The following is a 26,326-nucleotide window of genomic DNA, read 5'->3' as shown; positions in this document are numbered from 1 at the left end:
GGGAGTTTTATCAGACACCTCTGTGCCCAGGAGCATGAGGAATGACCCACCCAGAGCCCAGGCCTAGATTGGAGTCCCTCTCACTCCCAGCCTCTCCCAGGCCCGAGAGAACCTGAAGCATGGCTAGAAAGGGTTTTGCCTTGGTGGAGGGCAGTACCAGCCCTCACCTTCTCCAGCCCCTTCTCTGCTCAGGTGCATGGCTGAGGCTGGGGATCCCCAAGCTAAGGGTGCATGGGAGGGATGAATGGGAGCTAACTGTGCCATCCAGAGGGGCTGCCTGCTCCATTTCTGCAGACACGCCCTGCCAGGCTAGGTGGCGGGCTCTGCCTCCCTTTACTTCTCAGCCCGGGGCCTTTTCCTGAACCCCAGCCCCTTCTTACGCCCACCCCCAGGCCTACCCCTTTGCTAGGGTTCCTCCTGAGATCCACAGTTATGTTTCTTCTGGGTCAGTGTTCCCCTTGCTTGGAGACCTGCTAGGTCCCCACTCCTGTCCTTGTGTGTGCCTCACTTGCTTTCTCCTTCCACATAGCACAAACTCGATGCCTGACGTCATCGTACACATCCAGTGGTGTGTCTGGGTATTGCCCTTCCAGTCTTGGAGCTCCTTGAGGGGAGGAGCTTGGTTTACCCTCTGAGCAGTGAGAAGCACAATGAGATACTCAGTGCTGTTTGTTGAATGAGTGAGTGTCCAGGGAACACGGCGTGTCTCCCTTGAGCCAGGGTTCAGCATGTCCTGTTGAAACGTCCATGGTCCACGATACTAGGTGTTGGCACTGGATTTCTCCTTTGTCATTTGAAGATAACCACATGGACCTGAGTCAGGGTACCTGGGTTTGCATCCCCGTCCCACCCGCTTCAGCCCTGGACCCTGAGCACATCTGTCCGCTCTTTGTAGCTTCGTTATACTCATTGGTAAGATGGGCCAAAATGCATAAAAGGTCCCTGCCTCATAGGGGTGCTGTGAATGGGAACAGAGATGGCAGAGGCTTTCTTTAGGTTTTCATGCTTTAAATTGCAAAGTGGCGTGGATGAGACCTGCTGAAGTCCTGTCTTCCCCAAATAATGCCGGAGAGGATGCTCCTCGCCTAGGCACTTCCTAAGGAAGAAGGGAACCGGGGAGTTCAGACTAATGAACATTCAGTAACAGCACCCCTTAAGCACTTATAACATGTCCTGCCTTGTCTCACAGAGCCCTACAGCCACCCAAAGAAGTAGGTAACATTATTTCCATCTCAGCAATAGGTAATTGAGGCTCAGAGAGGTTAAGCCACACACCCAAAGTCACACAGCTGATAGTTGGCCACACCAGGAATTAAACTAAAATCAGTCTGTCCCCTGAGTCCCTGCTCTTTCTGCTTTGTGTGACATCTTTCAATAAAAAACCAAAAACCCAAGGACTGAGAGCAGAGCTCTTGGGTTCTGCCTTATTGTGCACCCCTTCACAGGATCCTTTCCTTTGAGAATAGATTGCCTAAGGGTGTTCAGTGAGCTGAGGAAAAGAGCACCAAACCCACTGATCTGACAAGCACTGACAGTGGGTGGGGTATAAATATGTGTGCAAAGCCCACGACATCTCCTGAGTCATGACTCAGCCAGGCTGGGGCTGCTCATCACACAGCCTGAGCAGCCAGTGATTTGCCGAAGTACAGAGTTGACTTACAGCCTGTGGGAACCTTCGCTCTTCCCCCAGAGGACACTCAGGGCTCTGCCATAGGACTTGGACCTCAAGGCCTACTGGTGGTCCTCACTGGTCTCCTGGAACCCATCAGTTTTTCCAGTGCCCTGTGTCCATGTTCCAAGGAGAAAAAAATTCCTTCCCTTCCCCGAGCCTTTCCTCTACTCGAAAAGCTGCAGATGAAGGAAGAGTTCTGAAAGAGCCTCAGCAGGGTCAGATGAGGTAAGAGGAAAGTTCCGGGTGGAAGGAGAAGTTCATGCAAAGGTACTGTGGCACCACTGAGTTCAGTGTGTTTGGAAATGTGACGAGCACAGAGGCTTGCCAAGGAGGTGAAGCAAGCAGGGACTGGGACCTTCAGCGCTACAGGCCAACAGCGATGCGGCCAGGGGTGGGGCTTGGGGGGAGGTTGTTACTCTAGCATGCATAGAAGCTTAGACCTCCAGCATCTCAGGACCATGGGAGTCAATCTCCAAAAATCACAGACTTTCAAGATCTCAGAATCTCGAAATTTTGGACTCATAACCTAAACTCTTATGCTTTCAGTCATGAGGTTTTGGATCAAGTTTCTGAGCTGGACAGCACTCAGAGCTCTCCAAGTCTTGCCCAAAAGGAGAATTTAGCACCAAAATTCCAGCTGGCCTCCAGCTTAACTCCCAACAGCAACTGAACATTCCCAAGGGCCCATACTAGACCTTGCCCTCCTGGAAACCCCTTTGTGTGCTGGGACACCAGCAGGGTCTGTTCTCAGCTCAGATATGACCTGCTGTTACAGGTTCCATGCCAACATTTCCTGAGGCTTTGAGGTCTTGGTAACTCCCTCCATTGAAGTTCACAGCAAGGGCTGTGCTCAGTACTCCCGAGCTGGAGGGACGGGAACCTGAGCTGTGTCCACTCCACTCTGCCTGGATCACCCATCCTGGCACTTTTAATGAGTCCTGGGATTCCTGCTGAAAACCACCAGAGGAGCAGGAGTATTTTATGCCCTGTAAGTAATTTTGCATGCTAGCATTTGGGCCACTGTCCCACCTTTACTTTCTATGGGTTTCCATCTCACACAGCCCCAGGCAAGCTGGCCCTTGTCCAAGGTCATTTCATCCACGAGGACAACTGATTTCTATTAGTCCAATATTCCTGTTTTCATTTTCTGAATTGCTCATGGTGGATGAATAGAGAACTGGTGGACTAGAGAGCCTGGAGCTCTGGTCCTGGGGGGCAGGGGAGATGGGGGAGAAGCTGGAATCTCCTCCTGGTTGTTCGGATTACCAGCTCTGTGACCACCACAAGTCTGAGGGTGTCAGGAGCAGAAAGGGTGTGATCGCTCAGCAGCACCTCCCTGACGTATGGCCAGGACCCCATGGTGAACCCAGACTGGTCCAGGAAGACTTTTGTTCTTGGCCCTCTAGCCTATCTCCCAGCCAGGAGTGTACCTTAATTGTGCCTGATTGTGAATTCCGAAGGTGAGTGAGGAATAAGCCCTCTAGGAAACCTAAACCCAGGCCCTCTTCCCTCATTTGTAGGTCTTGCTTGCGTGGGGATTTTGACCCCAGAGAAAGGATTTGTGCCTGAATACTCTCCCAGCCCTCCAGTTGAAAGGAAGCTGAGTGTGGCAATCTGATCCCCTCCCTTGGGCTCTAAGGCTACATAGTAGCTGGAAGAAGATATTTTCTTTCCGAACTGAATCCGTGATTGCAGAAGGCTCTTGAAGGAGGCCTGAGTCCTATGGCTCCTTCAGTAGGCTGTGGGACAGAGTGGCAAACAGCAGTCTTTGGAGTCAGACAGATCTGACTTTGAACCCCTGCTTGTTCTTTACCATGTGTCTATTGCGTATGTCATTGGAAGTCTGCTCCTTGAGTTTTCTGCTTTGTCGTTTGAAGATCATCGCATGAGGGATGCAGAACATGGACCCGAGCCCGGGTGCCTGGGTCTCATCCTCATCCTACCCCCTTCCAGCCCTAGGACCCTGAGCAAATCCCTCCTCCTCTCTGTGCTCCAAGTGCCTGATGTATGGAATGGGGCGAATCTTACACTTTACCTGGAGGAGTATCATAGTTGTTGAGAGTACAGCATGAGAAACAGCTGAAGTGGGTTTGGAACAGTACCTGGCATGTGGTAAGCACTAAATAAATAAAGCATTAGCTATAAATGTCATTGTTTACAGGGTGCTAGTGAGATTTCAATTAGATGAGCATCTAGAATAATGGACAGTATTTCGTGTGTGCTTAACATTCCATTGCTGGACGAATGAATAAAGATTGGGATGGGTAACTATCAAGCACAGGGGAGACACCCACAGGACTGCAGCCTTTCCGGCTGGGCCTTGGCACAGTGTCCTGGGCTGAGCTGGACTGTCGGCGGCTGGTCGTGCACACCTTCTGCCAATGCTACGTGCCCAGCTCTAGGGCTCAGTGGCATAAGCTTGAAATCTGCTCTGGTGGTGGTATTCATTCCACAGACATGGGCCAATGTTATAAATCGAGGTTTGGTTTGTTGTTATTGAGACAGAGAGAGTGAGAAAGGAGGGGAGAGAGCGAGGGAGAGAGAAATGAAAGACAGAGAAAGAGAAGCACTGATTTCCACCTAACACATCCTTGACTGGCCAGGGGACCATTTTTACACCTGCTACTGCCGTCTTCAGAGACCCGTTCTGACCATGTTATTACAGCGTACATGATCCAAAATAATACATTTTGGAGCAGATAAGAAGATATTAGTGGATGTTGAGAGCCTGGCTTTGGAGACCCCGTGAAGTGAGGAGTGCATAAATTTTGTGGGTTTGGTCGTCACTAATGCATGGCTGTGGCGTGACCTGGGTGGCCAGTCTGGGGCTTTCTGTAACTTGCCAAGACTAAATTAATGCTTGGAGCCTCCCAGGAAGATCATGACACTCTGCCTGGGTCCTCCCGCTCTCCTCTAAATGCCATCTGTGGAGCTCCTAGGTGGACCCTTTCCCCAAGTCCTGAGTAAGGAGAACCATTTGAGGCCGTTCCAAATCTACTTTGGTACCAACTGACTTTGACACAGCGCATTGATGAAAGGAGCCGGACGGAAGTGCGGCTGGTAAGCGCATGGGACAGAAGAAAGAAACACATGCAAGAATTTGTAAATGGCCCAGGCTTTAAAGACTCATCCAAAGTGATCTTAAAGGGAGAGGAATGCACAAAGCAAGACTGCCCTGAGTGCGTCCTGGGATCACGGCGGTCTCAGCCCGGCTCACCCTCATTCATCAGCAGGCCCACAGCCCCCTCCAGCTTCTTCAAGGAAATGGGGGTGGGGTAGCCTCTCTATTTATTTATTTTTTTAGCTCTTCCAGTAAGTGGATGATCAACCAGGTTTGACAACCGTTGCATCCTAATAAATAATCTCTCTTTTAAAATGTGTTGACATGTCGTTTGTGTTTCGATGGCCCTAAAGGGCTTTAGAGGAAAGTCGGTTAATCTTCTGTTCTGAGGAAGACCAGCTACTGTTCACTCTTGGAAGAATAAACAGAAACGTGCTGTGCTTTTAATCTTTAAATTAGCACCATTGGACTGGCAATTAGTAGCGCTTCTCAGTAGGGGGGTGTTCACACTCCCTTCAGGCACTGGAGGGAGGGGTAGCCACTTGGATCTAGGCTGGGTTTGGGGGACAACACTGAGTTAGGGAGGCGGGCAGGGCCGGCTCACCTAAAACTGTGGGGCTGGGCAGAAAGGACAAAAGGCAGTGCCCTGGGCAGAGGGAAGCTGGGGAATGACAGGGGACCATCCAAAGCAGCAGATCTGAAGATGACCACACACAGAGAATTGAAAACCGACTGGAAAATAAAGCGTCTGTTACTGAGGGTAGTGAGACGGATTCTAGGGGTTTGGAAGAACGGGGAGGGGGGAGCCTTTTTCCGACAGAGTCTGATGCCTCCTGCGTAGGGCTGGAGCCGCACCTATTCTAGGGGAAGCTCATTTTCCCACCTGTTACAAAACTGATACTCCTCTATTAACAGGTAACAGATAACAACTATTTTAGTTGTTATCGGGCTTGGCTGCCCGTCAGAATCTCCCTGCAAGCTGGTGCGACAGTCAGAGACTCAGGCCCTGATCTACTTAATCGGACTCTGTGGAGGGTGGTCTCTGGAAACCAAGCGGATACTCAGGTGGGCTGGTAGAGAGGTGGCACCCGAGTACAGAGTGTGAACTCTGGGTCCAGCCCAGTTGGACTTAAATCCTGACTTCACCATTTACTCCCTGGGTCACACTGGGCCTTAATTTCCTTGTCTTCAAAATACAATGTTAATAGTAACTGCATCACAGGGTTGTCAAAAGATTTCAGTGAGACGATATTTGCAAACTGTAAAATGCCTGGTATGTTATCATTATCATTATTATTGTTTCCTTTATGAAAGAGTAGCCAGTCAATGCAGAGATAGTGGGGGTAAAGAAATACATACTGTCATCTTACCCATAGACATACACATCATATACACCCATCAAGAGTTAAAATGTCACATGCTGGTGGGGACCATAGTATCTTGGAGAACTATGTCTTCTTAGCTTGGGTTCCCGCAGAACCAGACCCCAAGATGCAAATTGAGGCCAGGTTGTGTAGACGAGCCCTGGAAACAGTGATGAAGAAGGGGGCAGGCCTCGAAAGAGCGAAGCCCCATTGGGCATCAATTTCCTGATCCTTTCTTTTCCTTTCTGCAAGAGATAAAGAGTACCTCATTAGGTGTTTAAATCAGATTAATGGCCATTAGTACCAGATTTCTCCTGCTCCGCCTGCATTTTGTTTCTTTTGGGATGACTCTGTGAAGCTAATTGCTTTTTACAGGAGCAGCACAGGGGCAGATATGGGGAGGGAAAAAAATGCTCTGTCTGACCAGGCTGGTCGAATTCCACATTTTGACTTGGCTTCAGAGTCTGGAGGAGGGAGAGCAGGCAAGCAGCCTGCGCTCCTCCCGCCGGCTCAGAGGGGAGGCCTCGCGTGGGGAGGGTGGAGAGCGGCCCTGACCTCCTAAGAGGGGAATGGTGTTTGATGAGCTCGGCTCCTGGGAGTGCTGATTCACAGAGGTCCTTCAGATGTCAGCTGAGTAGGGATTTGTGGACAGCAGGAGAGAGCTGGAGGAGCAACACAGACAGGATGACACCTGGCCCCATGCAGGGTGCAAATTGTATTTCTCCCTCAACGCAGACTATTGACAACTCCTCCATTGATTCTAAATCTGGCAAAGTCACAGAGAGCAGACTCCCTACCTCCTTTTTCCCCAACACATTAAAACAAACATGAAATACAGCCTTCCCCTTTTTTCCACAGTGATGCTCCTGCCGTGCTCCCCCCAGACACTTCATTAAAAGTTATTCATAGATATTTCAAGAAGTAGTTAAAGGTAGCTTCCAGAGGGGGAGAAAAGTGAAAGAATGCAACTTGGAGAGAGGAAGTTGAACATCAGATCTTTAGCAAAAGTAGAAAAGCAAAAATGCTGAACCCTGTGATTAGTCATTAGATTTTTCTCTGAGCTTCCCGGCAGCCTCAGCAAAAAGGTCAATATGAGGAGTTATATATTTGTGTTCAGGTATAAAGAAAACCACAAGTTCTTCATATTTTTTTAGCTGAGTTCTGAGAGGTATTTGTCATATATACATTATAGCTAATATGTGATAGTGTCTTGGACCACAGTTTCCTAGCAAACTCAGAAGTGTCTCTGAGATAGTTCTTTCTTGCTTTGGCAACTGATAAAAGTTGAAGGAAAACATGAAAACCTAATTGTTAAAGGCACTTTGCAATAACTATGAGCCAGTATTAACTGTGATATTTCAGGACTTTTTCGATGTTTGATGGCAGCTGTTTGATGATGGCTAAGGGAATTCTGTCTTCTAATCAGTAGCCAATTCTGGGATGCAGCAGGCTAAGAACAGAATTTTTTTCCAGCTAGTCCACCAGAAACCTTTGTTCTAGTTCTTTTGTCAGAGCTCAGGGGTAGAAAGGGGCAATCAGCTCCTATGAGAAGCAAACTTTTTCTTCTCTTGCTGCCAACTTCTAAGTGGTTCTTCTGTGTCTATCTGTCCCTTCTCATTTTCTGTGCATCAGGAGTTCATGATCTTACTATAACGTTAGCACCACACCAGAATAATAGAGCCCGTTTTGTTAGCCTTCGTGTGCAACAAACCAGCCCACAGGTTACTGGTTTAAAACAGTAGCCACTTACTGGCTCACAGTTCTGTAATAAGGTAGCTCGTGTCTGCTCTGCAGGGTGTCAGCTGGGCTCCCCCTGCATTTACAATCAGCTGAAGGATCCAAGATGGCCTCTCTCACATGTCTTGGCCTCGGTGGGGTGGCCTAAATTAATGGGGACTCCCTGGGCCTCTCAAGCTCAAAGAGGCTGGTCTTCCTTACTTAGGGTAGCAAGATAATGAAAGCAGAAGCTGTAAGGCTTCCTCAGGCCTATGTCTGCACCAGCCCAGGTCCCTCCGACAGCATCCTATTGCCCCACAGTCAGCCCGGATTCAGTGTGTAGAGCAGCTACACAAGGGTGCGAGTTCAGGGAGGTGGGATTCTTAGAGGATTGTTGGGTGGCAATTATCTACAGCCCTGTGCCACCAATAAACTCAACCACAGCGGTCCTGTAGGCAGGGGTTCTCACCCGAGGGGTGGGATGGGAGAGAAGGGGACAAGTACGTCCCCCTTGGGAGTGAGGAAAGGTATCATTTGGTATTAGCCCACTTCTCACTCTAACTTTCTGGACTCGCGCCACCCTCATAAGTCCGAATACAGGCTTTTTGAGTTCTATTTAAAATTGTCAAAATGGAGGGGCACAGGGTGGCTCAGTCATTAAAGCTTCTGCCTTCAGATCAGGTCATGATCCCAGGGTCCCGGGATTGAGCCCCGTGTTTGGCTCCCTGCTCAGCGGGAAGCCTGCTTCTCCCTCTCCCACCCCCCCTCCTTGTGTTCCCTCTCTCGCTGTGTCTCTCTCTGTCAAATAAATAAAGTCTTTAAATAAATAGATAAATAAAATTTTCAAAATGGTTATGTCAGAGATGGACCTTTGAAGACATGGAACAGGAAATGTTTTAAGAGGCCTCCTGACAGCCATGCTTGAAGACACTGTAAGCATGGGGCACATCGAGTTAGGTTCCTCTGTCTATGGCCAACCTTGGACAGCCGCATCCCCAAGCCTCTCCAGTCGGCTGTGCTGCTGCAGATCATGAGGTCATGTTCACATCAGCTAAAGTGAGATACACAGTGTGTGAATGGCAGCCTCAAAGGCAGTTCAGTTTTCATCAGGCTGGAACGAGAAAGCCGACGGGCCTCACTGGCCCTAACTCCGGGAAAGGGTCACGCTGTGTGAAAGGATGACTCGAATGACAGTTGAGGCCATATGCTGATCACTTTTGCAGAAGCCAGAAAGCAGGAGGGCTAGATCATCCAGCCACTGCATAACAGAATTAGGGGCAAGACATTCTGACTTCAGAGAGACGGTGTAAATCTTTAAAAAGATTGAAAGAGGGCTAAACGTAAGATCCTATGTTTTGGCTCAGAGCATGCGTAGACACACACGCACACACACACACACACACACACACACACACACACAAGCATGCACCCACACATGCATGCAGCTGTGAAGAAAAGGAATGAAGGAGCCTGACTTGGCAGCACCAGGTGAAGAGGACCTTTAGTTGTCTGTTTCCAGGAAGCTCAAGTTGAGTCGAAAGCAGGCCAAATTAATGTGACCTTCAACTACATGAATAGGAGCATAGACTCTAGGATGAGGGAGGTGATTTGTTCATTCTATTCTGTATAACCCAATTTACTCCATAAGTATTAGACCAATTTCTAGGTGTGTAATTTAAAAGTGTTTGAGAAAACCACATAACTCGAGGGAAGTTTGGTGTGATTAAAGAACCTGAACTCAGAGGAACTAAAGACACTTGACCTAAAATCCCCAGAAAGGACTTAAGGATGATCTTTAAATGGTTGTCATGTGGAAGAGGGATTGGATCTGCCCCCTTTGGCCCCCAGAATAAATCTTGGACCAGGGAGTGGAAGGTGGAAGACCCCTGGCATTTGGAACATCTAACAGTTGAAGTGGCCCAGTAAGGAATGGGCTGCATAGTGTGTCCCGTCACTTTGGGGCTGAAGGATCGATCACACATCAGGTTAGCCAGAGGGAACCTAACCTTAGAGGGGTAATCCGTTCAAAACAAATGTTACAATCCTGTCCGACTAACTCTGAGGTCTTGGCATTCATAGGGATTTGCCCAAGATCACAGAGCAAGTTGGTAGATGTTTAGGACCTGACTTTCCTGCCTCCCTTTCTGCATTTCTGCCCTGGGTGACAAGTTCCCTCACCAAAGTGATGATGACTCAGCAGAGATGCCTAGGGACCATATCCTACCCATCCTTCCAGACCGATTTGTTTGGCCAGCATTGTGTGTAAAAACGTTTGAAATTGGGGTGCCTGGATAGCTCAGTGGGTTAAAGCCTCTGCCTTTGGCTCGGGTCATGATCCTGGGGTCCTGAGATCGAGCCCTGCATCGGGCTCTCTGCTCAGCAGGGAGCCTGCTTCCCTCTCTCTCTCTGCCTGCCTCAATGCCTACTTGTTATCTCTGTCTGTAAAATAAATAAATAAAATCTTAAAAAAAAAAAAAAAAGATTTGAAATCAATGTCTGCAGGAGGGCATACCAGTTCTGGCAGTGGCCACCGTGCCCCACAGTCTTCCCTGGGCATGAGGTCCCGCACATGCTCACATCTCCTGCTTGGCCACCATGGCCTTGCTGCCTGCCAAATCTGACCTAGAGACAAGGCAGAGCAGGAGTAGGAGGTCCTGAACCAGAGACCATGAAGAAGGCTTTGCAGCTCCTTCTCTTATAGCTCCCAGCGTGATGGAAACTAACAAAGGGCAGAAAGGAGCTTTTTTTTTTTTAAGCATCTACACCGTGCTATGCATTTTTCACACATGTTAATCCCATTTAATCCTCATAACAACTCTGTTAGTTTCCTAGAGCAGCCATAACAAAGTGCCACAAATTAGGTAGCTTAGAGCAATAGGAATTTATTGTCTCACCATTCTGGAGTCCAAAATCAAATCCAAATCAAGCAGGGCCATGCCCTGTCTGAAGGTGATAGAGAGGGATCTGTTCCAGGCCACGTAGCTTCTGGTACCTCAGGTCTTCCTCGGTTTATAGGTGGTCATCTTCTCTTTCTGTTTCCCTCCTTGTCTTTCTTCTTTGCCACTGTGTCTGTGTCTGAAGTTCCTCCTTTTTTAGGAATACCTGTCATATGGGATTAGGACCTAAGGATCTTACCTCGGTTAAATCTGCGAAGACCCTATTCCCAACAAAGGTCATCTTCTAAGTTACTAGGGGTTAGATTTCAACATACCTTTTTGTAGGGACACAGTTCAACCCCTAACAGTCCACCCTGTGCTTCCGCACAATTCATGTCCTTACCACATGCAAAATACATTCACCACATCTGATATCCACACAGACGTCAACAACTAGTTTAGTAACAGGCCCAGGATTATAACACTGATACTTGGAAAGCAGCCTTAAGTGCAGAATTGCTGACCCCAAGCACCATCCTTTCTACAGCACAGGGCTGCTGCTATGGGGCATGCCCACTGTGTGCCAGGCACTGTGCCTGCTACCTCATACCCTTTTGTCACAGTGCCGTGCTGGTCTGGTTGGGCCCCAGACTGGGCACCAAGGGGCACAGAGCTCCTACTATCTTCTTCTTCTTCTTTTTTTTTTTTTTAAGATTTTATTTATTTGAGAGAGAATGAGAGAGAGAGAGCATGAGAAGGAGGAGGGTCAGAAGGAGAAGCAGACTTCCTGCAGAGCAGGGAGCCTGATGTGGGACTCAATCCTGGGACTCCAGGATCATGACCTGAGCCAAAGGTGATCGCTTAACCAAGTGAGCCACCCAGGCACCCTGCTCCTACAGCCTTCTAATAGGGATGAGGCTCAGCCCAAGTGGGTCTGTCCCAGGGCCTGGGCATGAGCGGGCTGAGAAGGTGGAGGAGGACACCCAAACGGGCAGTCCAGGAGAATACAGACAAAGGGAAACAGAGTCCTGGGGAAATGCAGTGGTTGCAGGTAGGAGAATGCAGCCCACCTGGGTCATTCTGGGGGGAGGGGTGTCGTGGGCTATTGCCTGAACTGTGGAAGACCCAATGAATGTGGCTGCCGTGCTGTCACTAGCTGGGAGGCAAGGGGATGGAAGGAGCCGTTTACATTATGAAGCAGGGGAATCAGATGCTTAGCCAGGCAACGGCAGGCAACGACCCAATACCAACTGCTCACATGGCATAATGCCTGGTCCTCCACTTCCTGAAAAGATGGCGATCCAGGCAGTTTATTAGGCAGGCGATCTAATCTTCGTCAATGGAAGCTTTCTTTGAGCATTAGAGGAGCTCCAGTGGAGGGCACTGGGGACGAAAGAGGCCACTGAGCTGATGAGAAGAATATGGTTTTGGAAGTCATTAGACCCGGCTTGAAACCAGCCCGCACCACTCACGAGCTGCGTGGCATCGGACAAACTGAGAAACCTTTCTGAGCCCCATTCTCCCGTGGGCCGGTTGTGAGGATTCAATAGACAGGGCGTGTGAAACACGCGGCCCTGTGCGAGTTGCCAAGCTCAGTACAAACTGTTTCCCTTTGAAGCTGAGTGGCGCTGGCCATCCTGGGGAACATGAAGGGGACCTGGGGAGGGAAATGGACCCTCCAGCCTCTCTCTGGGGGAGTCCGTTCACCCTAAGAGGGTGAATGTCTTCATTGCACCTTCCCTGCTATGCTAATGATGCATTTTCTCCCCCTCCAGAGGAACTGAAGGAGAAGCTGACAGAGTATGTGGACAAGGTAAATGGCCAGAAGCCGGGTTTCATCAAAGTCGTGCGTCACAGCAAGCAGGAAGGCCTCATCCGCTCCCGAGTCAGCGGCTGGAGGGTGGCCACTGCCCCTGTAGTGGCCCTCTTCGATGCCCATGTGGAGTTCAATGTGGGCTGGTAAGTGCCCATCAGGAGAGGAAGATGAGTCCCAGTGTGGTCCTGGGCTGTGGCTCAAAGGAATGCAAAGCATGCTGGGATCTCAGTCATAGTGGGGGAAAGGAGAGAACTGTGGAAACAGCTGAAATCGGATGTATGACTGATGTAGGCAACAGGCCAGCCCTTTGAGGTTGGGGAGAGCCGGGGGTCAGCAGACCAATGCACAGTGTCTCAAGGGTATGGTGACATCGGGTGTGTCCCTGGCTAGTGGCTTCCTCTAGGAGGCAGGGTCTGGGAGAAGGTAAATGCTAAGGGCCAAGCTGAGAGTGCCAGCCCAGCTAAGCACAGTGCGAGTGTCCAGCAAGAGACAGCTGGACCAGACTTGAGGCAGGAGCCCAACCATACAGACAGGGTCAAAGCCCAGTGGTCAGAGGGGGAGAAGGTAGCTTGATGTCATCAGGTGGGATCCCCCTTTCCCCAAAATGCCCTGCCAGGCTTAGCATAGAATCTCAGACTTTCCCTACTGGTGAAACTGGGTCTTAAAAAAATTTCCTTTCTCTGGTGAGGGCTGCTCGGTGGCTGCGTGGGGCAAAAGAAAATGTATATGGCCTCCGTGGCTGCAGCCAAGCAGGGATGGGGCACCTGACCCCGATATCCCGGCAGGGCTGGAGGGTGCGCTCTGGCCAGCCCACTGTGTGTGGCTTTGCAGAGAGCAAGGGTGAGGAGGGCCCTTAGTAGGAAGGAGCCACCGGGCATGCACACCACATGGCTAGATTTGGGCAGAGTTTTACATAACACACTCAAATTAAGGCTGCAATGAAGCTGTTTTTTATAGTTGAAGTCCCCGCTTGCCATTTGTGACTATTTAAAAAGCATTTTCATTGGATTTATGGCCAGAAGAGGAGAGGGACACTTACTATTTCAAGCTGATTTGAATAAACAATTATGCAACAAATGCATTATTAATAAGAAGCTCATCATTCCTGTCTGCAAACACTTTACTTGCCTGGTGTCCATTGGGGCCTCCTGGCTCCTTGGAAAGCCCTCCTCCCCACCTCTTCGTGGGCGGTGGAGAACCCGTGGGATGGGGTGGCGTGTCTGGAGGACGGAAGCAGCCATGAGTAACTGGTGGAAATACGTTTGTTCTCACGTCCATGCCTCTGCCATCCTCATCTGCCTTTTCCTCCTGCTTGATACAATGAATTTTAGCAAAATCAAAGCCCAAGTTGAAAGCTTCCCATGGAACCTCAGATCTCCTCCTTTCTTCTTGCTTAGGCCTTACGATTTTTTTTTTCTAGTGGAAAAAGGGAAATCAAACAGACATAAGGATCTAAGGCACTAATGGTCTCTCAGCTCAGCCCAGGACGTGCTGCAGGAGTGGGGTGGAGGGGTGGAGATTAAACAGGGGCTCCTTCCCAGGAGGCCAGGCAACCTGCTGAAGCAGAGAGCCAGGTGGCGTTTTGCCTTTTTCTGCAGGGGAAGGAGCATCGGGGTCACCAGTCTGGTATTTACCCACCTCGGAAGGAGTGACCCTTCTCTCCCTCCCTCTTGCTCAGGGCCGAACCTGTGCTCACACGCATAAAGGAGAACCGGAAACGCATCATCTCGCCATCCTTTGACAACATCAAATATGACAACTTTGAGATAGAAGAGTACCCACTGGCCGCCCAGGGCTTTGACTGGGAGCTGTGGTGTCGCTACCTAAACCCCCCCAAGGCCTGGTGGAAGCTGGAGAACTCCACCGCCCCGATCAGGTAACGTGTCCTTACCCGTGGGTCTCTCCACCTTATCTTCCGTGCAGGGGCTCCCTTCCCAACTCAAGCCCTATTCCCCAAATTCCAGCCCCACTGTGGGATGACAGGATGGGGGTTGGAAGGGAATTACAAATGACCTTCAGTCACCACTTACAGGCCCTTTCTGTAGAACCATGGCACCCAGAATCCACTCAGAGGCTCAAACTTACTCATTTCAGCACATCACCATGGGACACCTGTTGGGGGCCAACAGTTGTGCCGGGTGCCGGGGATCCAGAGTGATTAAGATGCAGTTCCTACCCCCAAAAAGCCTGCAGTCTGGTGAGGACAGACAAAATAATTAGAATAGCAAATGATTGCTGGAGGAAACTGTGTGGAAAGTGGGGAGAATCTTTTTTGGAGACTAGGATTTGCACTTGTTTTTAAGTGTAAATAGTAGATTGCAAAGTTGGGGCAGGAGCACTCATAGTTGAAGACACAGCATAAGTTCACGGACACAGAGGAAGTATAAAGGGACCTTTGCAGGGAGGAGCATGAGGAGGCAGCCCCATGCCATGAGGCCCGAGGGCCAGAGAGGCAAGATCGAACCCCACAGCAGCTTGGATCTCTCACCACTATTTGAGTTTATCCTGTAAGAGTCCATTAAAAGTGGCTTCAAACTGCATTTCAAGGATGACAAGCTCTTTTTGCCTTCACTGTTGCCTTCACAGACCCCAGATGACTCCTCTGTTTTCTGGGTCAGGACTCCTGCAACAGCCACCCCACCAGCCCTTATTTCTGTCTGGTTAATCACAGACCAGGTGCCTTTATGCTCTCTGCAAAGTCTTGCCCATTAAACACACAGATGACACCAGAGGTGGCCTAGGGGACTATTCTTAGAATGAAAGAGGAGATTAGAAACTGATGTTGCTTTGTATTACATGAGGGAGAAAGATTATGAAAAAATCTAATTGAAAGTGGGTGATTATTATCTGAGATCATATCCTTCCTTGCCAGAAGAAAAAAACTACATTCATATTTAAAACCGGGTGGAAGAGAACCATCTAGCTTTCCTGCAGTTATCTCTGTTACCCACCTGTTAGCCCCTGCCACAATAGTGTGTTGTGAAATATTTGTTCAGAAGTCACTGCGTGCAAGGGCCTTTCCCACACATGGTCTCATTTGCTTCTCATTATAACCTTGTGACAGCTCATTGTGTCACCCTTGTTTTATAAGATGGGGAAAACCCGTAAGACAGAGGAAGGAGAATGGCTCTGTCAAAGGCTATGGGCAGTGGAGCCAGGATCCAAACCTAGGTCAGCTAGATCCCACATTGAGTTGTCGTCCTTGCAGACACTCCCAGTTGAGCTCAGAACTGGCATGGCTGGAATTGTGCCTCAGCATGCTGAATGATCCTGGAAGGAAGATCCTTGCTGTCATGCAAGGAGAATTCTTGCCGAAGACTGCACTGATATTACCTGCTTTGTTCTGCTCATCTTGAAATGTGTTGGCCTAGTCATAGTAAACCAGTGTTCTACCCTTGACAGAGAATATCATCTCAGCCTCAAAGTTTTCATCACCTAATTCTTGTCAAAAATTTGGCCAAGAGAAATTATATTCATGGAAGTTTTGGAGGAAGAACTGTATTGGTTTTATCTCTAGATGAAGATAACCCCACTGAAAGCTGTGGGTTATACAAATATACCTTGCCCACTTTGGCTCCTGTTTCTTTGGGGCTGTACGTCAGTGCTGTGTCCGCATGATGTAAGCTAGGAAAAGAGCCCAGAGATACTATTGCATTCTAAAGTGACATCTTTGAACACTGAGGTGCATGTGGCCCTTCTTTTCGCTACATCTGTATCTGTGGGGTGGTCCATATAAACAATGGAATATTACTCAGCCATCAGAAAGGATGCATACCCACCCACCACTTGCACTGACATGGATGGGACTGGAGGGGATTATACTGAGTGAAATAAATGAAGCAGAGATAGACAGTTATCATATGATTTCACATGTATGTGGAACATAAGAAATAGCATGGAGGACATTAGGAGAAGGAAGGGGAAAATGAGGGGGAAATCAAAGGGGGAGATGAACCATGAGAGACTATGGGCTCCGGGAAACAAACTGAGGGTTTCAGAAGGGTGAGCCCTGTGATGGGTGTGAAGGAAGGCACATATTGCTTGGAGCCCTGGGTGTTATATGCAAACAATGAATCATGGAACACTACATCAAAAACTAGTGATGTACTGTATGGGGACTAACATTCTAAAAAAAAATTAAAAATAAAGTGATGTCTTTGAGAGGTTGTTCACTATGTCCCAAAGTGACCTCTACAAAGACTGACATGAGAAATTTCTTTCAGACTGACTGCTAGTCAAAGAAAATCTTGCTAGCCCCAAGGAATGAGTATATTTTCATGTGTGAACTCTAAATGTATTTCTAAGACACGTTTGTTCATTTTCACCTTGGCTGCCAGGAAGCTTAGCATCAATTTTGTGAGTCTCCTTTAAGGACTGTCAAGGAGGACCTAATGCTGCATTCTAACTAGCCCCAATTTGTTGTAAACTTTTGGCCTTTTCAGGCATTTATGTATTTTGTTTTTCATGGTATTGTACATTTTTTGTAAGCTATCTCTAATCCTTTGGGGAATGAGGCAGGGTGTAACCCAATAACACGTTCAGGCTGATTGGGTCCACTTCACACCCCAGCTGGTTAATAAGGAACAGACCATCCGAAGTGTCCTATGCTCATGGCACAGCAACTGTTTTAGAGTATGCTGTTCCCCTGAGTGGGTTTGGCCAAATGGGGAAGGCCCCTTCCTGCATGTCTTAGAGCACCATGTTGAAATATTCAACATTTCCAGGATGTCAAGGACAAGGTTGAGACTTGACTCTGCCCACCCTGCTGTTTTTAAATCACCGTGTGTTTAAAGAAGGGATTCTCTGGGCTTTTTCAATGTGCAAGTGCATCTTTTTTTTTTTTTAAGATTTTATTTATTTATTTGACAGACAGAGATCATAAGTAGGCAGAGAGGCAGGCAGAGAGAGAGGAGGAAGCAGGCCCCCTGCCGAGCAGAGAGCCCGATGTGGGACTCGATCCCAGGACCCGAGGATCATGACCTGAGCTGAAGGCAGAGGCTTTAACCCACTGAGCCACCCAGGTGCCCCACAAGTGCATCTTTTTAAATGATTTTTCAAGGCACCACTATCCCCACAGGTTTTCAAGGTTTTATATTATTTCATTCAATCCGTGTGAGGTTATAGTTGATTCTGTTCCGTAGATATGGAATCGGAGGCTCCAGGAGTCTAGGAAACTTTTCTCAGGAACACACAGACAGGCAAGGGTTGTCCTCATTAGCGGGCCCCTCCAAGGACAGGGTCAAGCATCCTCCGTTAGAGCAGGAACTCAGCCTAGTTTAGGGGGAGTGGATTGAAGTGCATTGACTGCCCTGGCTGCCCGTGGTCTATGGAATGTGAGCCCATCCAGAATAAAATGCTGTGATTTGAAAGGAGGAGGTGAGGCAGGGAGCCCAAGGCTCTTGTCTCCACCTGAGCAGCCTCCTGCACGGGCATTGTCCAAAGCGATGACCTTCGAAAGAGCTCTTTCTCCACCTTGATGAGTTTCCAGTTTCAAAGATGAGTCCATTTGCATGTGACTGACACTTTTCTTATAGCTGAGGATCCATCATTTCTCTTTTTCTTTCTTCCCCTCCCCGACCCCAACTCCTTCAGCCACCCCCTGATAAGATGCTATACAAGGGCTAGAGATGGTAGCTGTGTGTGGTGGAACAATTCAAAGTCCTTTGTGCAAGTTCATGGTCTCAGCAGAGACACAGCCCCCATGCGTTCATGCCGATTCTCCTAAGATGAATCACTCCTGGTGAAGTCCTGTGCCTCACTGGGCACCCACAGCCACTGAGCCCCATGCTCACTCTCTCACTCAGGAAAGGCCCTCCGGCTCCTGCACGCACTGGCTGTTGATGTGTGGCTCCGGCCTGAGACCCAGGCCCTCCACTCAGCCCCACCTGGAGGCTCTCTCCCCCTAGGGTCCCACAGGCACCTTCAGATCAGTTTTCCTAGTAGGGAATGCTTCTTCCTTCTGAAAGGAAGAAGCTTTTTCTCTATGGCCCATGTTGATGGGTGGTCCCCACCCCACTATCACCCAAGCCATAAGCAAGCTGGCATCCCAATTCCTCCCTCTCTCTCACCTGTTCATCTGTCTCTAAGTTCTGTGGGTTTACATTAAAATAAGGCTTTAAACAATCCTTCTTACCATTCCCGATCCTCTGGTCAAGGACCTCATTATGTCTCGCCAGACGTAGCAACAAGCTTCCCAACTGGATTCCTCTTTCTACCAGCCTCTTCCAGTCAGTCACCCCACAGCTGCCTGAGGGTTCTTTTCAAAAGCACAAATCTGTTCTCTCTATTTAAGTGTCTGGTTTTTTTTGGTTTGTTTCTTTTTTTCTTCTTCTTCTTCTTTGTTCATTTATTTTGTTTCTTAAATCCCATGTATGAGTGAAATCATAGGGTATCTGTCTTCCTCTGACTGACTTATTTCTGCTCATACCAAAGTCTGCTTAAAATTCCTCACTGACACTCCTTTACCTCCAGATAAAATCCACATCATTTACCATGCTCTCCAAAGCCCCAACTAATCTTTCCAAGTGAACCAAGGTTTATGTGAGGAACACAAGCAGGGGACGTTAGCGTGGGTGCTCAGGTAGAAACAGAGACTGGCTGTGTGGTTCAGAGCTCAGGCGTCAGGGTAGCCGGAGACGCAGACACTCAGGCCAGGCTGGGGGGTTGAACACTCCTCCCCTGGACTGTCTACCCATTTCAGCACCATCTGGAATGACAACTGGCCCCAGGACAGGAGCTCTCTGCTGTGCCCTCCCCCGACCCCCGAAGAAACAGCCTCCCTAAAGCAGCTGGTGAAGGTGGGCCTTCAAGGTGGGCGGGCCACTCAGAGAACAAGGTCCATACCAGCTCTGGGGGCAAACGAAGGAAGAGGAACAGATTCTCCTATAGGAAGGCCCCGCTGCTTGAACTCCTCTGGCTGTGCCCAGGAAGCAGCCCCTCTGCTAACTGCTGGCCTGTCTCTCCACACCCCTGCAGGAGCCCTGCCCTCATCGGCTGCTTTATTGTGGACCGGCAGTACTTCCAGGAGATTGGCCTACTGGACGAAGGCATGGAGGTCTACGGAGGCGAGAATGTTGAGCTGGGGATCAGGGTAAGCAAGGGTTCCCGCCCAGAGGACTTGGCTCAGCTCTCGGGAGAGATGAATGAGTCTAGGGGGTGGAGAAATGGAGAAAAGGATGAGGGTGACAGATGCATTCTGAATGTCTAGTTCTTAACCTCGCTCCACGTGTGTGACCGGGGCTGCTTGGGGGCAGGCAGGGGGCCTATAGAATTTGGAGGAAGAAAAGGACTTCAGAAATTGCTTTGGCTAGGGCTGGGGACATGGGAGATTCAAGCTCCCTACTATGGGAAGAACCTCTTTGTTAAAACCAAACGTAGGTTCCTCGGGGCTGAGCAAAAGTGTGCTCCAGGAAGAAACACGCTGGCATCAAGGGGTGGCTGGATCAGAGTGACCTTCAGAGTCACTTCCCCTCAGAGTCACCTCCTCTTGGCATTTCTCACTCTGGTATTCTCTGCCTCCTCTACAATAGTAGCCCAGAGAGCTTTCCTAAAGACTTTGTCAAGAGAGGGCTATGGGGGGCGCCTGAGTGACTCAGTCACTTAAGCATCTGCCTTTGGCTTAGGTCATGATCCAGGGTCCTGGATCATGGATGGAGCCCGGCATCTAACTCCCTGCTCAGTGGGGAGCCTGATTCCCACCCCCCTCTCTGCCCCTCCCCCCATTCATGTTCTCTCTCTCAAATAAATAAATAAATTCTTAAAAAAGAAAAGAAAAGAAAAGAAAAAGAGGGCTATAGGGAAATAAACTTATGGGGCATAAGACCAAAACACAGCCAGGCTCACTCTATTCTGTTTCCTGACCCCAACACATGCTGGTCAGATACTCAGACCTGTTCATACCTTGTCCGATTCTTCTAGAGGTAGCCACCATCCTGCCCCAAATTAGAGGGCCTTTTGCAACTATCAACACATGATGCGAATCCACAACAGGCATCATTTAATTTCTTATCCCATAGGAACATTTTCTAGGCTCTGACTCTTTCTCCTGGGCCCATGTAAAGATAACCCGAAAATGACTCCCCATCTCTATCACGTCTGAAGGACGCATGAGGTCCCATGGTAGTCAGCAGGAAAGTGATAAGAGACACAATGAAGGACCTCATCCTAGAGGGAAACCCACCCATCTGCCTGGGTTGTGGTCTTATCCTCACAGAAACCCCAACATTCAAACTGTGGCTTATCTCCACAGTGGTCCCCCTTGTCCTATCCATGGGGATCTTAATTTTAAGCAGCCTGACACATCCCCTCTGTGGCAGCCCTTGGAAAGGACCTTGAACCTGCTGGAGTTTGTGGAAATCATCCAAGATATCCCTCCTCCCTGTCAGCCCTCCACGAAGACCACTGCAACATCTGGCTGGTTCTGACCTATGACCCCACTCTTGCCTCTTTTTTTTAGCGTCTGTGTCTCCAGTTCCCACTCAAGGACTCCAGCTTGGGTCCACCCTCCTCTTAACTCTAACTTCCTTAGACCTCCTACCCCACTGGGCAGCCAGCTGACCCCGGACAGACCTCGCCCTGCCTCAAAGGGAGACAGGTCACCTCCACGGACCATCTCACAACATCTGCAGGGGCCTGACCAGCCCTGTATGGGCTGCACTTATTGCCCAGACGTGTAATCCTAGGGCTCTGACGACTGGCAGCAGGAGCAGCTTGTCCAAAGCTGAGCTTGGAAAATGCTTTTAGACACCCATATTCACTGAAGCGAAAGGAAATTGCTTTGAAGGCCATTAGAATGCCTGGGCTTCGTGGGGAGCTAACGGACTCACAGAGGACAGAGCCCACATTGTCTCCCTGGCCTCTCCAGCTCTCCCTACATCACTCATTTCTTCACCATCTCATTTCAGCACCACTCCTGGATAAATGATCGCCCCCAAACATACTATTTTTCACTAGGAGCTGCTGCCAGAAATTGGCAGAGCCCCCTCCCATATGCGTGCTCTCTGGGTAAAGATGTTCGGGGACCAAGAGGAGTTAGACGCGTGAGCTCTGCTTCTCACTCTTCGCACATGCAGTCATGGGGCCGTGGGAGATATCTGGCTTCTCTGTGCCTCGATGAGAAAGCTGCTCTGGAGTGTGGGCTTGGGTGAGGCTTTCAAATATGTGGCAAAAATCTTTGGGTTTTGTGTTCAGGTTGTAAAATACAGTGCAAAACATTGCTTGGCATTTCTTTTTCTCCATCTCCTCCCTCCTGCTTGACAGAGATGATGGCACGTTGTGGTCATTGAAGGAAAGATGGTTTTTCAAGCAGGGACCCAACAGCCTGTTGTCTGGCAGAGCGGCAGACAAGGAGGAGCTAATTCATTTGAATTCTAGGCTCTCCTTAAAGGGATGCAGAACTGCGCGTCATCCCCGAAATAGATTTTCACATTTTGTGGGGCTGTTAGTGCCTTTCTTTCGTGTTTTGTGAGTTCACATCTGAGTGCCTCCCCTTCCTTATCTAGGATCCCCCTAGACAAGGTGCAATGATTCCACAGGATTGTTTGTAAAAAAGACAGACATTGTTTTTCTCACCTCTTTGAGTCAGAGGCAACTTATTCCAAGTCCTTACCCATTTGGAACCCAGAGTTGTTTGCACAGTTATTCGCAACCTGCTCTGGCAGCTAACTATGCCATCCGTCTACATCCTTAAAAAGTAGTTCTTATTAGAAGACTCCTTTTATTCAGATGAGGGAATGGTGAAATTAAGAGTTTATGTATGTACACAACTTATAAGAGGTAGAGAAAAGATTCAACCCCAGATCTTTGTGATGTGAAAGCCTAGAGTGATATACCACAAAATATCTAGGATAAAAATCCTATGAGCATCCCCCGCAAAATGATTACAGTGACCATGCGGTAATTCCTTCTACTCTCTTCACAATCATGTCTACTGAGTCCCTATGTAAAGTCTTATTCTTAATTTGTGCTCCTTTCTAATAAGTCTTTTTTTTTTCTAATTTCTACTTCCACAACTCAGTGGGGAAAAGAAGAGAGGTGCTATGGGCAAGCAGAATGAGAAGAGCGAGATAATAAGAGGACGTTGAATAGGAGAGAGAAAGATTGTATAGATGATGGCTACAAATATGCTAGAATATATAAGAGAGCATTCAAGAGGTGGTAAGAAATTAAGAAATTATTGGAGACAATAAATAAATGGAGTTGACTGCCCTCAAATATATGTTGAAGTTCTAACCCTCCGTCCAGGTGAATATGATCTCATTGGAAATTGGGTCTTTGCCCATGTTAATCAGGTGAAGATGAGGTCATACTACGTTACAGTGGCCCTAATCCAATATGACTGGTGTTTTTAGAAGGAAAATTTGGGTACAGACAGGCTCAGAGGGAGGATGACCATGTGAAGGCAGAGGCAGATTGGAGTAATGCCAGGGAAGGCCTGGGGCCACCAGAAGCTGGAAGAGGCAAGGCAAGATCCTGCCCTAAGGCTTTAGAAAGAGCATGGTCCTGTCAACACCTGATTTCAGACTTCTAGCCTCTAGATTTGTGAGAGAATAAATCTGTGGTTTTAAGAGAACCTGCCTGTGGTGCGTTGTTATAACAACCCAAGGAAATTAATACTGAGACCAAAACATGAGTGAAAATAGGAACCTAGAGAAAGTATGAAGAACCTGGTGACTTTAGGCTTATGATTTCTTAATTTCATGGAGTACAGAGGACAGGATACAAAGCCTCAGGGTTTCCCAACATGAAGAGTCTCATATAATAACCCCCTGATTCCCCATTTTACCTCTCACAAAACTAGTACTCCAAAGACCAATTATCTCTGTGTAAGATGAGCTAGAAATACTCCCACCCTCACCCCCAGAGTTAGGGTAAAAATTGCCTTCCTCAATTTTATGATGAGAAGAGAAGAAAAATTCTCCTTTGTGAATCCCTCCCTTGGATTTATAACATAAAATCAAAATACTTCATGGTCCAGAAAATCTCAAGAGCAGAATTTAACTTAAAGTTGTTGGAAGTTCTTAGGCATCTACAAAAATGTATACAAACCCTCTCTGGGGAAAGACCCCTTTAACTCAAGTTATAAAACTTCCCACGGCCAGAGTTTCAAGGAATGTGAATTCACCTTTTTAAAAAATCACAAGACAAGGGAAAAAAAAATGCACCAGGAGCAAAAGCACTGGACAGCCAAATTTGTTCTACAAAATCCTCAAGCATTGATTCTATCAGATGCAGGATATGAAATAAGTTGTATACTAGCTTTAAAAAAATAGCAGATGGGTGGGGCGCCTGGGTGGCTCCGTCAGTTAAGCATCTGACTCTCGGATTTGGCTTAGGTCATGATCTCAGGATGGTGAGACTGAGCTCCCTGCCAGGCTCTGTGCATAGCAAGGAATCTACTTGAGATTCTCACCCTCTCTGTGTGCCTCTGACTCTCCCTCTCTCTCTCTCTCTCTCAAGTAAATAAATCTTTAAATAAATAAGAGATTGGAAAAATAAATAAGAAGAAAGAGACTATGAAAAAGACCAGTCATATTGGGATAAAAATAGAATCTCAAACATAATAAATATAAAAATGGGGATGCCTGGGTGGAGTTGAACATCCAACTGACTCTTGGTTTTGACTCAGGTTATGTGATGGAGTCATGTAATGGAGCCCCTGGTGTGCTCCACGCTCAGTGGGGAGTCTGTTTGAGTTTCTCTCTCCATTTCCCTCTGCCCTTCCTCCCACTTGTGCTCCTTCTCATTCTTTAAAAAATAAAAAAATAATACAAAAATGGAAATTAAAAGCTTAATGGATTGATTAAATGTTCAGACGGACATTGTTAAAGGAAAAAATAGTACATTGGGAAATAGACCTAAAGAAATTATTCAAAATCAGCCCAGAAATACAAAGAAAGAAATAAAAAAAAAGAAAGAGAGAGAGAGAAAGAGAAAGAGACTGAAAGACAGGTAGAATTGTGGAAAAGTGTCTAAACATCTTAGAATTCCGATGGAGATGGTAAAAAGTGAGGATTAGGTAAAAGCAATATTTGAAGAGATAATGACTAAAAATGTACCCAAGCTCATAAAAGATGCCAGTCCTCAGATTCAGAAAGTCAACCTGTCCAAAGTAGGATAAATACAAATATATTCACACTTAGACATGTTATAGTGAATGCCAGAGGCAGAAAGAAGATCTGATAGCAGTCAGAGAGAAAAGATAAACTACCAAAAAAGTAATAATAGAATAACAGGTGACTTTTCAGTGGAAAAAAAAAATGGAATCCAGAAGACCATGGGACAATAAATATTCTGAGAGAGAATAATTGTGAGCTTATGTATGTATGTATATGTGTGTGTATATATATGTATATATATGGACTCAATAAAAATATATTTTAACTAGGGTAAAAGAAAGTCATTTTCTAGAACATAAAAACTGCAAGAGTTTGCCACTAACATATCTTCACTAAAATAAATTATAAAGGGTACACTTCAAGTATAAGGAAAATTATCCCAGAAGGAAATCTGAAATAAGAGAAGAATACTTAGCTCAAAAAGTAGTAAATTTATGAGTAAATCTAAAGAACTGTTGATGGTAAATAACACTATTGTAATGTTTTGTGGGATGATTAAAACCACAATGCATGATGACAATTGCAAATAAGTTGGGAAAGGGTGATTGTAATTAGAGTGTTCTAAATGCCTATATGTTAATGAGGATGGAAAGGATACTGGTTGACTTTGAATTTTGATGAAATAAGCATATTAAAGTTTCTAGGGAACCCATGAAAAGCATAGATAAAGTATAACTTCCAGAGTTGTAGAGGGGGGAAAATAAAATATGAAAATGGAGAAATAGAAACAGAAGGGATGGTACAAAGAGAAAATATATGAGATGGTAGAAATTAATCCAAATATATGAGTAAATACATTAAGTTACACAGGCTAAGTTAAAAGACAAACATTTTAAAATTAGATTTTTTTAAATTATCTGTAAGCTATTTATAAGAAACATGTCTGAAATGTTATAATACAGAAAGGTTAAAATCTAAATGTATAGAAAAATTATTAGCAGGCAAATGCCAATGAAAAGAAAATTGCTGTACTTATATTAATATTAGAAAAAATATTATTACAACATATTTTAGCACAAATAAAGATTTCTACAATGTACAGTTCACCAGGAATATATAACAATTATAAACTTTTATGCACCTAATTGTGCAAACTTGATTTATATAAAGTAAAAGTTGACAGAATTATAAGGAGACATCAATAGCTCCACTGATGTAGTGAAAGAATTTACTAAATTTCTCCAGGTAAGTGATAGACCAACACCACTACTAGCTTGAATCTAATGGGATATAGAGAGCCCTGCCATCTAACAACTACAAGATTCAACAAATTTCAAGGATTAATATCATATAGAGCATATTCTTTGACCACAATGTAATTCAATTAGAAATCCACAACTAAAAATTACAGAAATATTGGAAATTATGAAACATTTCTAAATAACTCATAGGTCAAAAAGAATTTATACTGGAGATTTGAAAATATTTTGAACTGAATGATAACAAATATGCTATATATTACATTATGTGAAATTTAGCTAAAATAGCACTTAAGAAAAGTTGTAAATTAAAACAGTATGGTATTGGCATAAAATCAGACATGAGTCATTGGAACAGAATGGAGAGCCCAGAAATAAACCCACACATACACAGTCAATTAATTTACAACAAAAAAGTCAAGAATATATAACAGACCAAGGACAGTCTCTTTAAAAAATGGTATTGGGAAGACGAGGAAGACACATGCCAAAACTGGACCATTTTC

General features: G+C 46.9%; 1 protein-coding gene across 2 annotated transcripts in view; it reads left to right on the top strand.

Moving 5' to 3' along the window:
- Positions 1-26,326, top strand: part of GALNT18 (polypeptide N-acetylgalactosaminyltransferase 18) — a 352,322-nt gene that overhangs the window by 226,742 nt on the left and 99,254 nt on the right. For both annotated transcript variants that reach the window (XM_032358168.1, XM_032358167.1), the window contains exons 4-6: positions 12,465-12,648; positions 14,184-14,381; positions 19,481-19,595. In XM_032358168.1, the coding sequence (XP_032214059.1) occupies positions 12,465-12,648; positions 14,184-14,381; positions 19,481-19,595 (497 nt within the window). The remainder of the gene's footprint in view (positions 1-12,464; positions 12,649-14,183; positions 14,382-19,480; positions 19,596-26,326) is intronic.

Source organism: Mustela erminea, chromosome 9 (genome assembly GCF_009829155.1).
Source record: "Mustela erminea isolate mMusErm1 chromosome 9, mMusErm1.Pri, whole genome shotgun sequence".
Taxonomy (NCBI): Eukaryota; Metazoa; Chordata; class Mammalia; order Carnivora; family Mustelidae; genus Mustela; species Mustela erminea.
This window is presented reverse-complemented; position numbering and strand designations above follow the sequence as displayed.